Here is a 19,350-nt window from a genome sequence, read left to right as displayed (position 1 = left end):
TGATGGAAAGCAACCAGAGGGAAGAGAAGGAAGGATAGAAGGAAGAGATTCAAAAGGAATGATGGATGTATTCTCTACCAAGGTTATGGTAATGATCTCATGGGTGTATATATTCAAAACTTATCCAATTGTAAATTTTAAGTATGCATGGTTTATTTATGCCAGTTTTACCTCAATAAAAATATTAAAAAGTATTGGTCACCTCTTGTCCCTTCACAATTTCCACAGCTCAGATTTTAGCCTCTTTCACTGTTGTTTGGGCCATATTCCTCTTTTCTTTCCTACCTATTCCCTTCATTTTCTTTTTTAAAATTTTTAAAAATTTTTTAATTTTTGAAACTTGTATTTTAGGTTCAAGGGTGCACGTGCGGGTTTGTTATATAGGTAACCTCTTATCATGGTGGTTTGTTGTACAGATTTCAACACGCATGAACTAAGCCTCCTACCCAATAGTTATTTCTCTGATTCTCTCCCTCCTCCCACTATCTACCCTCAAATAGGCCCCAGTGTATGTTTTTCTCCTCTTTGTCTCCATGTGTTCTCATCATTTAGCTCCCACTTATAAGTGAGAACATGTGGCATTTGACTTTCTGTTCCTGCATTAGTTTGCTAAGAATAATGGGCTCCAGCTCAATTCATGTTCCTGCAAAGGACATGATCGCATTCTTTTTATGACTGCATAGTATTTCATGGTGTGTATGTACCACATTTTATTTATCAATTTGCCACTGATGCTATTCCTTTTATTTTCTTATGCCTAGCAAATCAACCTTCTCTTTCTAGTTTTATCCTGTACCTCACTTTGCACACCTGAGGTTAGCTTTAAAATTATGACTTTTAAATGCTTCTTAGATCATATTCTTACAAAAAGCATTCACCAAGTCTCTGGGGAAAGCTATTTTCTTTTCTTTCTTTTTTGTCTAGTTTTATCTAGTACTATAAATGACCCATATTATCTTGATGATTCAGGATCGTATTATCATCCCTGGTTATTTTACTACAATAAGGTTGGCATCTACTGAGACCTACTTTATCTCTATACATTTTATCTCTTCCAAATTGGCTCAGATTCCTGAGCTTTAAAAATTCTTCTCTCTACTTTTTAGAGTTTTCTCTTCTCTTTGCTCATTGTCAGACAGATTGTCAGCTGTCACTTCTACTGTTTTCATGTGTCTGTTTAGAGAATCGTCACACTTTCTTTCATTGTAATTTCCTGTCTCTTAACTGTTTTGATTTGGAAAACCTGTAAGCAAGGGATTAAAAACAATGTGTAAATTTGGAATAAATCTAGAATCTAAGTGGGTAACCTGAGGCTTACTTTGTGAGTTAAAGTGCATTGTATCTTTGCCATTAATTTTGACACTTTTTTTTTCCAAGATAAATGACACTTATGTGATGTTACTGTATCTAATTCCCAAGAGAACTGTAGAAATGAGAATTCCTGTTTTCCCAGTGGAAAACATCCATCAGTTTTCTGGAGAATAATTTGCCAAGGTTGTCTTTTGTAAGAACTATGTTCAGTGTCCCTTTTTATTTATGTAGATATTTCCAATATATCTTTTTGTAGATGTCATAGTACTGTACAATCAATCTGTTCTATGAGCAATCGATTATTCACCTGAAAGCTGTTAGAATAATACATTAAAATAAATTTGACCACAGCCATACCAAGTTCTGTAATTTTTTCTAGTTTAATGTTCAAATAATGTGACTGATAAAAATAATGTAACTAAGGCAGTGCAGATGCCTTTAATGAGTGCTCTGTCTGTGATCATCTGAGTTCAGATTTATATCTTCAACAGTAAGTATTTAGCATTCTCCAGCCCTTGTTGCACTTGCAATACTTTTCCAATTTAAAATTTACACATAAGATCCTATTTGATTTATCTCTTGGCATATATGAATTATGTAATGATTGCTAAGGAGCAAACACTATTAAAATGGGTAACTAGACATTGAAGTTAAACATTCCTTTTACATATCATTCTATTAACTTTGTGTCACCTTTTTAAATCTAAGCCTAAACAAATATATCTTTGCTTGGAGATAATTGTGGCTCAGATACTGTCATTTAGAAGATTGTGTTTTGCCATACTGCTTTAAGATGCATTTTTTAAAAGGAGCGTGTTCTTTCTTATTTCAGTACTTCGGAGGTACAGGAAATGCTCCCCTATCCCTCCACAACTGGAGTGAAATTTACTTAGGGATAAAGTCAGGGGATGTGTTTAGTTCTTCATTTGCTTGACCGCTGCAGCATGTGATAATACTGACCAGTTATATCTTTGCAACACCACCAGTCATCATGCATTGAGTCGCTTCTGCATCTCTTAATTTCCATAATGTCATCCTCTCCTAATTTCTCCTTTTCCTCTCTGGACTCGCAGACACCTTGTCAGCTCCACCTTCTCTACCTACTCCCTAAACATTGAAGTTCCCAAGAACTTTGTTCTAGATCTTCCTCTCATACCATAATAAACAGTCTCCTAACCTAACTACCAAACATGTGCTAATAATTTACAATTCTGTATCTGCAGCCTGGAACTCTTTCCCAAAGGGAAACTCTTCGTGCCTACTGCCTTCTGGATCCCTTCACTCCATTATTCCATGGTTTTAGATGTATGACTTTGGTTTTTCTGTCCACAGGCAACAGGTCCTCGGGGTTTATTAAAGGAAGATGCCAAAGGCTCTCTTCAGAAAAGCTTCAGGATTCTTAATGAAGCCAGGAAGTTAGCAAATGATGTAAAAGGTCAGTGTGGCCATAGTTTTATTACATTCCAGTTAATTGTGTTGTTACTGATAAGATATTCTATCACACTATTGGAGAATATAATTTCTTTAGCATGATTTTTGTGATGATTCTATAATCTATTTAATGCAAGTAAACTTTCTCACTAGTTTTATAAATTTTGTCTACCTATCTCACTTCAACTGGGGTAATATTTCATAATTTGTAAGTTTTATTTCTATAGCATCACTTTACCTGCATCTAATGTATAGTCACTTTTAGCATAATAAGTTTTCAACAGTATCAAACCCAGGCCATCCATTGTGGTTCATGCCTGTGATCCCAGTGTTTAGGGAGGCTGAGGCAGGAGGATCACTTGGGGCCAAGAATTTGAGGCCCGTCAGGGAAGCATAGCAAGATCCTTTCTCTACAAAACATTTTAAAAAAATTTAGCCAGGTGTGACAGTGTGAGCTCATAGGCATACCTACTTGGAAGGCTGAGGCAGGAGGATCAGTTTAGCCCAGGGGTTTGAAGTTACGGTGAGTTGTGATCACACTACTGTACACCAGCCTGGGTGAAAGCGTAAGACCTTGTCTCTAAAAAGAAAAAAAAAATTAAATTTTCTTTTTTTTTTTTTTTTGAGACAAAGTCTTGCTCTGTCACCCAGGCTGGAGTGCAGTGGTGTGATCTTGGCTCACTGTAGCCTCTGCCTCCCAGGTTCAAGTGATTCTCTTACCTCAGCCTCCTGAGTATCTGGGATTACAGGTGTGTGCCAGCATGCCAGCTAATTTTTTTATTTTGAGTAGAGATGGGATTTCACCATGTTGGTCAGGATGGTCTCGAACTCCTGACCTCAAGCAGCCTTCCCACCTTGGCCTTCAAAAGTACTGGGATTACAGGCATGTGCCACCATGCCCAGCCCTAAATACATTTTTCTTGTATCTTATTTCTTATTCAAGGGTCAAAATGCACAAAATATCTACTGCTATATTATGGGTTTTATGTTAAGAATATATCATTAAACATGGCTGCTCTCCATACGAGCCATTACATTTATTATCTCATGCACGTATCTCTTGTTTCTCATTTGAATTGCCACCTGTTTCTCTCCCCAGTTTCATTCCCTACCGTTTTCTGTCTCGTATCTGTCTTCCCAACCTTACCTAAGTATTCATAATTCCTCCCAAACATGCTACTATTCCAAGCCTTCATGTTTTCAGTATTATTTCTTCCCCTTGGAATGCTTCATCCTTCATCCCTCTTCTTTGTCTAACTGCTTTCTCCCAGACCTTCAGGATTTAGTTCAAATACCATCATTTCCATGAAACCTAACACCTCATCTGATTTACATGCGCTCTCTCTCATGTACTTATCTTACAGACTTGTCAAACCACCGTGATCATGGACTAATTAATATTCCATCTTTTTTAAATTAAAAAAATATTTTATTGATGCATAATAGATGTATATATTTTTGGCATTTCATCTTCTTGAGGAAAGACATGGGGTTTTGTTAACTGTTTATTTCTAATATGCATAATAGTGGCCAGCTCAAATGAGGAAATACTTATTTTTTTACAGTAAGTAGTGTTGGTGTTATCTCAGAAAGAAAAGAGGTTGAAAAATCATTTATATTTGGCATGTTTTGGTCTCAGTAGAGGCTGATATAGAATTATAAGTTCTATCTCCATTATAAGTAACATTTTAATAGTACAGTTCTTTGGGCTATTACAGGTGAAATGAAACTCTCTACATACCTAATTCTGCACAGCAGATACCTCTTTTTACAATCTGAAGAATGACTATAAAAAGCCAAAACCTGTGTTTCTATTGGACAAGTGGATTCAACCCCGTGACTTTGTGGTCACTTCTTCCTATCTCATACCCTTGCCCAGGGCCGGGAATAGGGAGGAAGTGAGTGAAGTGAGTCCTGCAAGTGCAGGAACCAATCCTGTCTTTAAGATTTTAATAATACCAGGGTCCTGCCTTTGCCTCTGTTTCCCCACAGTACTGGTTTTATAAAAATGAAGATTGAGTCCACTTGTCCAATAGGAACACAGGTTTTAGCTTTCTACAGTCACTCTTCAGATTGCAGTAAGACCTATTTGCTGTGCAGAATTATGTATGTAAGGAGTTTTATTTTGCCTGTAGTGCACAGTCCAAAGGATTGTACTATTAAAGTGTCATTTATAATGGAGATCAAATTTGTTCATCATGTATCTTGTTTATTGCATAATTTTGATTTTTTACATACTGTATTAAAATATTTTTATCCTGGCTGCAGAATTTTTTAATGCACCTTTAAATTTTGCACCTGAGCTGAGTGCCTTAACCACCTCATGCTCCCCGAGTCCTGCCCTTGCCTCTATTTCCCCATAAACACTGATATTATAAAAATAAAGAGAAAAAATTATGTTTAGGCATGTTTTTTCTAAGAGAAAAGGAAATCTAAAGAAAAGCATGGTAGAAAGGGTTAGGAGATAGAAATGTTCGTTAGTTTAAATGTCTTTTTTTGTAGTTCAGGTAGTACATTATTTAAAGTAATGAAAACCCACAAACTACTGAAGTAATAATTCCTCTAGAAAACCAAGCCAAGGCTATGACGGAGATGGGAATGTTTTCTTGCTACATTATGACATTTCTCTGATTTGTGGTCAATTACACTGGTTATAAAATGGCTGTTAATCAGGGAAATGCCATATATTACCACCAGGGACTGCTGAAATAGGCCCTACAGAGCAAAACTCTTGACAGCAGCTATTAAAATAGAGATTTAGTCATTTCTCTCTCTATGGTGCCTGGAGTTAGAAAGAATAAAAATGGTGGGGCCAGTATACCCTCCATATTTCTAATGTGTTGCTTGGTTCAATTCAGTACAGTTCAGTTAGTTCATGAGCTTTAGTCATGAATGACTTAGTACTGCTCCCTGCCATTTTTATGCTGTCCTTGCCTTGAGGGAGTCTGAACTTGCCAGGAGCAATTTGTTTTGCTTTTTAATTTTTGAATATACATCTGTTAAAAGTAAATTTGCCCTTGTGTGAGTTTGAGATTTGAAGCCTGTCTACATTGCACTGATCGAATGTCTGTGGAAATAAAAGGCATTTTGTTGATGGATATGAGGCTTGGTACAAATTGATGACTGAAAGAGTGAGAAGATGAATTAATACCACCAGGTGAATTAATACTACTTTGTAGGTGGACAAGAAATTTTTTTAGGCCGGGCGCAGTGGCTCATGCCCTGTAATTCTAACATTTTGGGAGGCCGAGGTGGGCAGATTGTTTGAGCCCAGGAGTTCAAGAACAGCCTGGGCCACATAGTAAAACCCCATCTATACAAAAAAAAAAAAAAAAAAATTAGCCAGGTGTGGTGGCGCGCGCCTATATTCCTAGCTACTCAGCTACTCAGGAAGCTGAAATGAGAGGATGACTAGAGCCCACGAGGCAGAGATTTCAGTGAGCTGAGATTGCTCTATTGAACTCCAGCTTGGGTGACAGAGTGAGAGCCTGTCTCAAATAATAATTAATTAATAATAAAAATAAAAATAAATTTCAGTAAAATACTAACTTCAGGTTCTCATGGAATGTGTATAAGGCAAGGAAAATGTACAGCTTGGTTTATTAAAAGTTTGAGAATACTAAGATTTTAAAATTGTACATCTTATCTCATACTGACTGACTTTTCAGTTGTATTTCCTTCTTAATTTATATCCAATTTTTGCCTTTGCCCAAGATAAATGAAATTACTTAATTACTTAAAAAAAAATAGGTAACATGTTGGCCTGGCACGGTGGCTCATGCCTGTAATCCCAGCACTTTGGGAGGCCGAGGCGAGCCGATCACCTGAGGTCAGGAGTTCAAGACCAGCCTGGCCAATGTGGTGAAACCCCATCTCTAGTAAAAATGCAAAAATTAGCTGGGTGTGGTGACGGGTGCCTGTAATCCCAGCTACTCGGGAGGCTGAGGTAGGAGAATTGTTTGAACCCAGGAGATAGAGGTTGCAGTGAGCCAAGATTGCACCACTGCATTCCAGCCTGGGCAACAGAGCTAGACTGACTGAAAAAAAAAAAAAAAAAGGTAACATGTCTATAAAATAGATAACACAGGAAATGAAAAAATCTATTCTCTGGAGCTTTGTGACAGCTTGTTTAAAGAAAGTGGTTTGTCTCATAGCACTATAGGCTGTGGTATATAAATACAGTTAACCTTTGAATAATGTGGGGATTGAAAAGCATGGATCCCCTGCACAGCTGAAAATCCATGTATAACAATAGACTCTTCTTCATAAAGTTGACTAAAAAAAAAAATCTATTCCCAAGTGCAAGAATAATGAATCAGTGCATTGCTTGACATATGGTGCTGTCCCACACGGAGAACAGTATGAAACATTATTCCAATCATTAAGTTTTATCAAACCAATTGAAATCTTCCTTCTATACTATGGACCTCCAAACACTCAGTCATTCTGTTCAGACAAATGGGTCATGAAGATCCTGAGATCATGGATGTAATACACTTGCAATTGCTAATCTGTTGAGATTCTGTGTTATTATTTTATGTTTTTTAAAAAGAGAATAAACTGGAATACTCCAGTGCTGCTAAACCAAAGTATGATACAGGAGCTCAATTTTGACTAAGGGATCCTTTTATTATTAAAGATATGCTCCTTTTGAATTTGTATACCACCATTTGCCTGAATCAGCCTTTCCATAGCAGGCATGTAAAAGACAAGCAAAATTGGCTCTATTGACAACAATTTTAGACTAAAAGGATGACATTAAGCCTGGGTCCCCTGGCCCTCTGTGGTCTGGAGAACAAACCAGTCTTTTCTAGGTGAATTTGCTGATTCCTCATACAGAGTTTTGCTTTCTCCTTTAGAGTGTGAATGGTGGAAATCAAAAAATAAAACCAGGGTACACTTGGATTAGTAGAAAAAATGAAAAGTGGCAAAATATTGAAAAATAGGGAGGAGCAGGATCTATTAGAAAGATTATCCCTAAGAGTGAGACGTAGCCTGTCATATCCAACCTCACCATGTGAGTAGAGGACAAGAAACAAACATTCAGAACATTCCCGTATAACATCTCAGCAAGAGACAAAAGCCTGTGCGATACAAATAGGGGTTACGGCTAAAAACTGATCTGTGCTTTGTTGTATGTTCAGAATCAGAGTCTGGGATTCTGTGGGGTTTTTTGGAAGTAAGTTAGTCAAGACCAGAGATAAACAGAAATGCCTTCAAGAACCTGACAGATAACATAAAGGTATGGTGGGGTCCTGTGTTAAACCAAAAAGTATTCGTCTTATTGAAGGTATAAAATTCAATTTTCTTGCTGGTCAAAAGTAAACAAGCCTGCAAACCCAGTCAGCATGTCCTAGAGGAGCCAAATGTGGGTGTTGATGTCTGGTGGTTTTAGTTTTTCAGTCCACTGGCTGCAGAAGGGATTACCCTTTATCCCAATATCCTAAATCTTTGCAGAACCTGCTACCAGACAAGTACACCTTCCCTCCTTTCCTGAAGCTCCTACTATGACCCCCTAGTGGGAGGAAGAGCATATGCAAGCATGGTGCTCATTGTGAACAAGATCTAATTTACTTTCAGATCAGAAGAGGGTTTCTCCATAACCTGACTCCCTGTAAGACAGTCATCTCTGAGGTTCCCATACATGGTCACTCTAGTATATATGTCTGTCTGTGCAGAGTAAGTAATTGGACATAAAACACATCCCAAACTTGTGACAGCTACTGGGGAAAGGGAAGCACAGGAGTAACAGTCATGAAAGAAGGCTAGAAGTATAAAGGTTCAGAAAACGATACCATTCCTAATCATTGTCACTAAACTCAATGACTGCCTACATAATACAGAGAATTGGAGGGATTTCTCTAAAAAGTACAAAGACTGGGTGTAGCAACCTTATCAAATCAATTGGCTGGAGACCTAGGAGAGAAATACAGTTGTAGATTTCACCTTCTGTTCTTCCTCACTCAGGTGCTCTTCTTTCCTAGCTAGGGCTCAAGATCTTGCACTGGGTATTTGGATTGGCTTAGGGGACGGGGTCTTTAGAAATCTCCAAGAAGCCAACGTCTGGGCATAGTGGCTTACGCCTCTAATCCCAGCACTTTGGGAGGCTGTGGCAGGCAGATGCTTCAAGACCAGGAGTTCAGACCAGCCTGGGCAACATAGTGAAACACTATCTCTACCAAAAATACAAAGAAGTAGCCAGGCATGGTAATGTGAGCCTGTAGTTCCAGCTACTCCAGAGGCTGATGTGGGAGGATCACCTGAGTCAAGCCCAGGAGGTTGAGGCTGTAGTGAGCTGTGATCGTGCCACTGCATGCCAGCCTGGGCAACAGAATGAGACCCTGTCTCAAAAAGAAAAAAAAAAGTAAAGGACTATACAAGTGGATGAAAAAGTATAGTAAAACAATTCAAGTGCAATTGTACCTCTCATGTCCTTAAACTAGCCAAAGGTAGAAATTCAGTATAATATAATACAATCAATAAAATGTATAAAATCATCATATATTGTATAATTTAGTAAAGTTGGCCACACCTCATATGTAAAACAAAACTATTTAAGTGAAAGAACACTAACAATTTGAATAAACTGCTATTCAATAATTTTTCATTTTACTTCTGTAGTGAAAGTAATAAAAATTTTATACAAATTTATAACATAGCCATCCAGAATGGACAAAGAGGCAAATACATTATTTTGTTCATCTCTATTTCTATTGTTATTGTTTGTTTTGCAAAATACTTCACTGTTTCAGTTTGTTATTTTTGACACCTCTCTCTGTAACACCTGCTGCATCCATTCCATTTCCAAATCCTGCCAGATCTTTCTTTCCAAAACAAAGAAAGGTCTGAAAGATTTTTCAGATCTATTTCTTTCTGTTTCCCCAGTCGCTGCTATTGCCCCATAACTAATCTGTTACCTTATAAGTTTGTATGACAGCAAACTCTGAGGTATTCTTCTCTTACCCCTATGCACAATTACCAAAACTGTCTTTCTCCAAATATTACATTTGCCCCTTCATCGAATATTAACTGACTCTCATTCCAAGGCTGCTGCCTGTGGCTATACAGGTTGTCCATAGTGCAACTCTAGTAGACATCATTTACATGTGATGTCATTGTAAATGTACTGTAGAAATTTTCCAGCAGATACGAGTAAAGAGTCTTGAGGAAGTGATAGTTTTCAAATAGGCACCAGGGCACTATGTGACCTAGGGTGTATTGCTATATGAAATCTGGACACTTTATTGATCCTTAGGCCAAAGGTCCCCCATGAATCTCCTTCCATTCAGCAAGCTGCGTTTGGACTCCTCTGCCATGTATACACACCCCCCTCTCTACACTCATCCTCTGCCATCCTCTACTCACCGCATATGGTTTCTCCCATCTGAAAGGCCCATGGCTCTTGTCTTTATCAATCTTCTTTATTATATTAATTAATATTATACAATGCCTCTGTAAGAACCAGTTTAAAATGAGATGTTTTTGATTAACCACATTCAAATCACACTTTTACGGAATATACATTATTTTAAAAGATTATTTATAAAAACAAATGCATATACTGACAATTTGATGTTGAATTATGCTGTTCTTTTTGATATAGGATATTGTAATTGCTCTTAAAATTCCTATAACTTGATTTCTGCCGATTTTCACAAAGTAAGAAACTCTCCAATGACATGTCATACTTTCTAATTCTTCTATCTCTCTCCATCAACCTAAAAATTTCTTTCTACATTCATCAATAAATGCTTTGTAAATAACCTGAAAATATATAATATTGACATGTATGTATGTCCAATTCTCTTAGCTAATTTTGAGGTATCAAGGTTTCACAAGAAACAAAAAATCAACACTTTAGATTTAAGATAAGTCTTTAGAAAAACCAAAAATTAGAGACCTCATCTATACACTTTTTTTGTAAAAATTTTTTAACTAGAAAAATAAAAATATAAAGGCCAGGCATGGTGGCTTAAGCATGTAATCTTAGCATTTGGGGAGGGCAAGGAGGGAGAATCACTTGAGCTCAGAAGTTTGAGACCATCCTAGGCAACATAGTGAGACCTTGTCTCTATATATTTTGTAAAAAAAAAAAAAAAAAATTTTAATAAATAAATAAGCCAAGAAGTAGACTAAGATTAAGTAGACAAAATGGATTAATTAATTAACTAAAGATAAGATTAACCTATGCAGATTCTGTTAACACTTCAGAGGAAGATCTGAATATTTGGGGGGAAATTTATTTTGGCTTTCCCAGCCTGCATTTCAAATTGGAATTTTAAATCCAATTTAAAATTCATTGTGTTTTAAACATTGTCAGAGGAAAAATTTAAAAAAATATACCAAAGGAAATTTAATTATAATACATTGCTTGCTTCAACAATGGGCAATATTTACATAATAATGATGTAGACAGTGAACTGGGACAATGTAGAATGTTTACAGTTATTTAACTAAAGAGTCAACTATATTGAAACAAGGGTTTAAATGAGTAGGCATATAAGAAAACTAAATCGTTACCAATTATAATGACATCAAGAGATAATTAATAAATTTAAAGCATCAATAAATAACATTAGAAACATATTTTATTTTATTTTATTTATTTATTTATTTTTTTGAGACAGAGTCTTGCTCCATCACCAGGCGCCAGGCTGGAGCGCAGTGGCATAATCTCGGCTCACTGCAACCTCTGCCTCCCGGGTTCAAGCAATTTTCGTGCCTTAGCCTCTTGAGTAGCTGGGACTACAGGCACGCGCCACCACGCCCAGTTAAATTTTGTATTTTTAGTAGAGACAGGGTTTCACCATGTTGGCCAGGATGGTCTCGATCTCTTGACCTCGTGATCCGCACGCCTCAGCCTCCCAAAGTGCTGTTTAGTTCTATAAAGAAGATATATTCTACCAGGAACAGCTACCAGGGTTCACAGGGAATGCCTTTAGGGTATGGAAGGCTTTAAAAGGAGTGAGACAGCAATCTACCACTTTTACTGGTCTGTTAGTACTATTTAGTTTTGAAACTTTGTTCATTGTTTTTGCAGAAATTGCTTAATATTAAAAAATATAGTAAGAAAACACTATCAGAGTCAGAAAGATCCATTGTCTCTAATGCATCAATTATTTACAGTCACAAGGCAACTGAGGAGACATGGAGATATTTACATGGAGAGAATCCCCTAAATATTACCCCAAATAGCAAACTAAGAACTGTAAATAATTTATATGTGATACCATATTTTTTCCTCACAAATTTCCTATATGGCAGGTGTCATTATTTATACTTGGAGATGAGAAAGATGAGTTTCAGAAAGGTTAGGTGAACTACTCCAGGTCCCACGGAAGTTATACAGTGGAGTCAACAGTGTAACTCAAGGTCATCTGGCTCCAAAGCTGTTGCTTTCAACCACTGCTGGACAAAAACCCTGAACTTCTTCCATAGTCCAGAAAGTGGTGCGTTAACATTCATGGCCTTAAAAAATGCTCAATAAATGAGTGAATTGGTGAATATTCAAGAGTAGCGAAAATCACTCATTACCAGGAAGGTTAAAATCAAGGTTACCACATGACCTGATACAGGTCTTAGGTTTATCTCAAATTTTATGCTTTACAACTACAGATAGAAACACTGTAGAGATTAACCTACGCTCTAAATCAGAAGCCCCCAGAACAAAGATGAAGCACACTTGTAGAAAAAGAAATTATATCAACTACGTTTTTTCTACAAGGAAATCTAAAATGGGAATATTCTTTCATATTTTGGAAAACAAACAAATTGAAAGTCATAATGAGTCTGTACACATAATGGTTCATAAATAAAATGCCATGGAAGTGAAAAAGTTCATTGCAAATGTTATCTTCGGGCAATTTGGCAGTAGACTTCATTTAACTAGGTCCTTTCAAAAGTCATCGCATTTTCCTGTATTTCATCCTTGTAAATGGGGAATTCTTTCAGGGCACTTATTTGTGCACTGTTCATATTAATAAAAAATAAAAAATTTATTTGGGAAACTCAACTGGATGGAATTTGAATAGCCAAATTAAACATTTCTACTAAAATTTATTAAAATCATCCTGATATTTAGTTGTAAAGTAAGGAATATATATGTATGTATACATATGCTTAGGAAATATAAAAAGGAAATAAACTTAGAATCTGGACCAGGTAGTTTAAATGAAGAAGAAATAAAGTCATAAATAATATTAGTATTATAAAAACTGGTAAAACACGCCAGGAAAATTATCAAACTAATGTCAGTGTATTACCGTTTACTAACTGCCTATGGTAAATCCAGCACTTTGCCATACATCTCCCAGTTTATTTTCCACATCAGTCACATGAAGGAAGATGTTATCTTTATTTGTCACATCTAAAAAGAGATAGAAATGACATTTGAACCCACATCTTCCAACCCTGTGTCTTATAACGATTTCATTGTACCAGACTACTTTTTCATTACTAGAATTGTATAAAGGAAAGCGTTACTAATGATCAGAGAAATAATGTGTAGCAGCTTTATTTTGAGATCATACATAGTTAGTTCTAATATATATATAACTAAGCCCTAATTTATATTTAGCACCATGCCAGAGACACGATAAACATGAATAACTGCTCATTATTAGTGCAAGTGACTGGCAACTCTGCCTTGCAATTTTTATTCTGGATATATCTATCCTGTGCCATTTCAATGGGCATGTGACAAAGGAAAATTACACTGTCCATGTGTTCCAAGTCTACCCTTGCTACTCTACTTCTTCCACTCCCTCATTTTATGAGCCTTGCCTTTGCCAAACTAATTCTTGGACATTTGTCTTGTACTGTATGAAGAGAATATGAGAAAGGTAGAGCTAGAACTAAAGACGTATGTGTGTGTAGCCTTTGAGTTTTGGTTAAAGAATGCGATCTTTAGAGAAAAAATAGAATGACTAGGCTTCTGTTATTGGGTAGGAGAGCTGAATAGGAATAAGGAGAGGGAATCTAAAAAAATGTAACTATGGGTTATAAATTAGATCTTCCTCTTATTCTCCCGAAATCACAAGTAAAACAATTCAGTTGGATTTCCTTTTAACTATCAATAATTCTGTTTCTTCACCCTTGTTACAACTCAAACTGAACCACAACAGTTCTTTCTGACATTTTAATTATGGATACACTATGTCTCCTCCATCTTTTGGTTAAAATCAGCCTTGGAGTGCTTATTTTTCTAGGTTTTTCTCTCTATCATTTTGTAAGTTCCATCTTGAAATTTGCAATTCTTCTCTGAATAGCTTCTACTCATCTAATTCTATCACCAAAGCTACAAAATGTTTAGACTTGGTTCAAGAAATTCCATAAACTACTTTAGAAAAAAATGATCAGCATAAGAAAGGGCAAATTAATAAGGATCAGAGTCAAGCAGCTGAAACATTAAACAAAAAATCAGAACAGGGTTAGAATGTAATTCTGTATTTTTGTGACTTGCTAGAACAAAAAATACAGAGTATGATAATCATTGCTTTGGAACTTGAGAGGCAGCAGCAAAAATATTCTTCAGGTCAGACTTTCTTCTGAACAATTGGTCCAATTATTCAGCCAGTATTTCGCTATGAGAATGCAGAAAGTGGTATAAACCCAGGGATGCCCTTCAAATTAATGATTTTTTTCATCATACATGAATATCTTGCTTGCTAGAACATTTGAATGCTTCATTATTTTAAAAATTAAATCCAATCGAGAAGCTGAAAAAGGAAATTTGTACAGTTCCATTTTCTTAAGTGTTGAAGACTGTCAGGCTAATATCAAAAGAGCAGCCCTTTATTCTCAAATAATTTGTTTGGATATCACAGCCACAATCAGACTGGCTTTATTTCAGAGAGTATGCTTTTAGTAACCTATCCAAAGATTTTATTTTAGTATAAACAGTAAAAATAACAGAAGTATTATAAGAAAGATGAATTGTGATTGACAGAGGAGAAATTCAATTACTTGGAAAGTATGTTTTGCTGGATTAGAATATAAAATAATAATATATTAGTTACTAAAGTAGACATATTGATGTTTTAGAGCCATGCTTTGCTGGAATATTTTATGCCTTGTTTTTCAGTGATGTCAGTTCTTTGGCTTGAAATTTAACAACAGACACTTTAAACAATGTTATATGCTTGTATTACTCTAATCTGTAGTATAACAGAGTTTTGAGATGTCTGCCTGTAAAACTCTATATGAAATGGAGTGGGTCATTAATTAATATGTTCAGTACTCTTCTTCACATCTGGACACTGATAGTTCAGAATCCTCCATCCATCCAGCTTTTTCTTTGCTATATTTTGCAGATGCAGGCCAATAAACACAAGCATAGTTCTCCAGCTACCTATGGCCTGCACGGCTCCTCTAATGAGCCACATGCACTACCTCTGGAAGGGGTGAACACACACACAAATCAAGATTGCTCCAGCCCTATTCTATGGGGCATATTCTCTCCCATCTGCCTTCTATGGGTACCAGGAAAGTAATGAAAACCACAGTCTTGGTGTTGGCAAATAATATCAAGATAGCAAATAACTTTCTTCCCCAGTTAGATGGTTTATGTTTTCTAAAAAATAAAAATATACAAATATATGCACATGGAAAGTAATTTACCCAGCACAATCAGGTATAAAATAAGACATTTTAGTACATTGTCCCTCATGGCACTCTTAACTGCCTCATTCATTCCTCTTTTCTACTCACTCTAAGTACTGTAAAGGTTTTTGGTGTGTTCTCTACCCAGCTCCCACCAGACCCTACCATGCCAAATGTCTGCGTATGTGTCATTGTATATATGGTGCATCTTGCTTATTTTCATGGAAAGGTCTTAAGGTTTGTTTTATGTCCACATCCACTCATCTACTTCTTTTTATAGGTTGCATATGAACATTGTATGAACATCCTATGTTGATACAAACAGTACTTTAATCTTTTTAGAGTATTTTTATCCCCACTCCCCTTTTTTCTATTACAAATAGAGAGCTATGAGTATCCCAAAAGTTGAATCTTTTACAAGTATATTGTAGGGTAAATTTCTGTCGGTACTACTGCCAAACCAAATACATGTTTATTTAAAATTCTAATAAACTTATTAAATTGCTCTTTAAACAATGGAATCAATTTGCACTTCCACTAGCACTCTTGTGAACACTTGGCATTATCATACTTTTAACTTTCCACAATCTGGATGACAAATGACATCTCACTGTTGCTTAGTTTTACAGTTCTTTATGATAATATTGAGTGCTTGTTAAGAATTTCATAATTGATTATTTATATTTATTTTATTGTGAACACCTATCCTCATATTTTACTCATTATTCTTAAAAATATGGAGCATTTCGCATATTTGCCTCCTAGTTTTGCACGTAGACAATGCTAATCCACTCTGAATAATTAAAATTTGGTTATGTATGTTGCTTAGGTGAGGCTTCTCTGATTTCTGTAACTGTGACCAATTTTTTTAAGACAACAAGCGAGAAAATGAGAGGAAGACAAAGGAAAGGAGGAAAACAGGAAGAAAAGGTTGAGGGTGAGAGTAGGAGGAGCACTACCACCCGCCATGCTCTACTAATCCCTGGTTTTGACTATCAATCCCTGGTAGAAGGCAGTAGTTAGCACTATTTGTGGAATGAAACCATGCAGATTTGAATACCACCACTGCCATTTATTAACCATGCAGGCTTAGGGAATTTACTCAAATTCTCTAAGTCTCAATTTCCTCATTTGTGAATTGGAGATGGTAATAGTATATACATCATCATATACATCATGCATCAGTGTTATTGTAAGGATTAAGTAAAACAACCCACTGAAACTGATGAACGCTAAATCCGTGTAACATACACACTCAATGCTTGTCAAGCATTACTCTTACTAAATATTGGTCCATCCTATCCAGGAGGGACTGGAACACCTTCTCTTTCTTGGTCCTTTCTCAGTGCTCCTCCTTACTTGGGGACTCTGACTTGTATTTACATATTGCATTTCTGTGGAGCTAATTTAACAACTAGTATGCATCCCCCCTAAAAAAATTTTATGGCATAAGAAACTATTAAAAATCTATCTAAGAAATGATCTGTTGTATGCAGTCAAGAGAGGTAAATAGTATTGTGGGAAGTATAGAAGTTTTCATTTTTTTTTCAATTTCAGTTTTCACTAATACATGATGTAAGAAAAAGAAGACAGATGAATTCCATTTCAGTCTTATGATACATTTGCAATTTAATGCATACCTGAGCAAGATTTCTAAACTTATATCAACAGATTGGATCTTTATTTTCTTTCCCCTCAATAATTTCAAATTTTACTCTTTATATTGTTGTACTTGAATTTAAACTGCTTAGTTACTATTACAATATAAATTAACCTAAAGTTTAGAGAACATTAAAAAGCTAGTGGAAAGAAGCTGGAAAACTTGTATATATAATATTAAATTATCTCTAGCAAATGGTGTTTTTGGATATTAAAGATAACATTGCTAAAGTAGCAACACAAAAAAAATCTATGTAAAGTTTGTTGGACCCAATTTGAAAAAGATTGTTTTCTTTATGAGAAAAATGATTATTGTCAGACATGTGCTAAAAGTTGTTTTTCAATTTCTTTAGCTTATATTTTTATCCAAATAAATATTATTTACTAAAGTTGGAGGATTCTGCTAAACAATCATATCTGAGATTTTGAAAATCTAACCCAATGATTCATTTTGGTAATAAAAGTTTTTAAATAAGTGGAATCAATGGGAGTGATAACTAGAGGGCATAGTTACAAATGGAATAAAAGATTAATTCTTTAGAGGTTTCTCCTCTATAGGAAAATACAGATCAGATACCAAAAAGAAAATGTCATTGTTCAACATGTAGAAGTAGCCAATAATTCAGTGATAATAAAAACACATATTTTATTATGATTGGAAATATATATATGTATAAATACCAATACATTAAATACATTTTCTTGCTTTTTATTGATTTTATATTAAAATAATCTGAAATTGCACATCCAGGTATAAGCTCAGAGATGATAAAACTTATTTAATACTCTTTCTGTTTTCTGTTCACAGAAAATGAAGACCATCTAAATGGCTTAAAAACCAGAATAGAAAATGCTGATGTTAGAAATGGGGATCTCTTGAGAGCTTTGAATGACACTTTGGGAAAGTTATCAGCTATTCCAAATGGTAAGCATTCAGGACACCACCAATTGTGTCAGTTGACCTGAAGTTTTAAATTTTGTTGTTAACTTTTATCATTTTTTTCTAAGATTATTATTGTACTATCATCTGGAAAATAGATACTAGTTTTCTTAATTATGAATTCTTCTTTGTGAGAATGAGAAACTAAACCATACTTTGCATTATGGTATTTTTTAATCTTTGATTGCCTTTAGTCAGTATCCTTAGGACTATGTTACAAAAAGGAAGATATAGTCATCTTATTATTATAAAACTCATCCTTCAGTATTGGCAGGGGAATGATTCCAGGACCCCTTAGAGATATCAAAATTCTTGGATATTCAAGTCCCTTTTTATAAAATGGCATAGTATTTGCATATAACCTATGCATAGCCTCCCATATACTTTAAATAATCCCCAGATTATTTGTAATACCTAATATAATGTAAATGCTATATAAATTTTTATAGTATATTATCGAGGAAATAATGATAAGAAAAAATAATGATGGTTGTGTTCAGTACAGACACAACCATCCTTTTTTTCCCTTAGATATCCAACTATCCAACTATCCAAGGTTGGTTGAATTTACAGATACAGAACCCACTGACATGGGGGGCCAACTGTATTGTCTTCTGTGCTTCAGCACAATAAATCATGTGTTAGTGAGATAGAATAAATCACATAGACACTATTCTCTAAAATACTGATGTACCACAAAGCCACAGTTTATTATAGTACCTGCAGTAATAGGTGAGAACCCACTGCATTCTCTCTTGATAAAGTTCAATTTCTTTAGCTATCCCAACTTTCAGAAACATTGGTGGTCAAACCATGTCTATAATATCTTTCTACCTATTAGAACTGCTGAAAATTATTACATGATATTAGTTCCTGAAAGCATACATTATTTTACAGATACTACTTTTACTATTTTTATATTTTTAAAGCATTATATAATAACAACAAAGATTATAAACACTTATTGAGTACTCAATATACTTATGTGAAGTGTATGTCATCCTCATACCAATTGGAGCAAATTTTTGTGGCTTCAGTTGGTATGAGGATGACATACACTTCACATAAGTATATTGACTATAGATAGCATAAGTATAGAGAGTGTTATTGCCATAACACTATCTTTACATAAGTTAGCACTAACACTTAACATCAGTGAAGATAGTGTTATTATCCCCACTTCATAGGTAAGAAACAGACTCAGGATACTGAAGGATACTGTTAATGTTGCACATAGGAGACTTAAACCCCACAGTTTGATTTCAGAGCCTGTGATCGTAACTGCTGACCTATACACACTAGTAGTCATCTATAGGTACAATATACAAATTAGAATCAGGAGACAAATGTACATATTTATACAACACAGTTAATATTAAAATCTAAAAGGTGTTTACTTTTTTAACATT

The 19,350-nt window shown here is 35.3% G+C and overlaps 1 protein-coding gene across 1 annotated transcript in view; it reads left to right on the top strand.

Moving 5' to 3' along the window:
• Nucleotides 1-19,350, top strand: part of LAMA2 (laminin subunit alpha 2) — an 886,276-nt gene that overhangs the window by 792,217 nt on the left and 74,709 nt on the right. Inside the window, exons 41-42 of the mRNA XM_064360706.1 lie at nt 2,644-2,746; nt 17,810-17,926. Of these exons, the coding sequence (XP_064216776.1) occupies nt 2,644-2,746; nt 17,810-17,926 (220 nt within the window). The remainder of the gene's footprint in view (nt 1-2,643; nt 2,747-17,809; nt 17,927-19,350) is intronic.

This window comes from Aotus nancymaae, unplaced genomic scaffold, assembly GCF_030222135.1.
Source record: "Aotus nancymaae isolate 86718 unplaced genomic scaffold, 86718_ANA_hifiasm-v0.15.2.pri h1tg000040l, whole genome shotgun sequence".
Taxonomy (NCBI): Eukaryota; Metazoa; Chordata; class Mammalia; order Primates; family Aotidae; genus Aotus; species Aotus nancymaae.
This window is presented reverse-complemented; position numbering and strand designations above follow the sequence as displayed.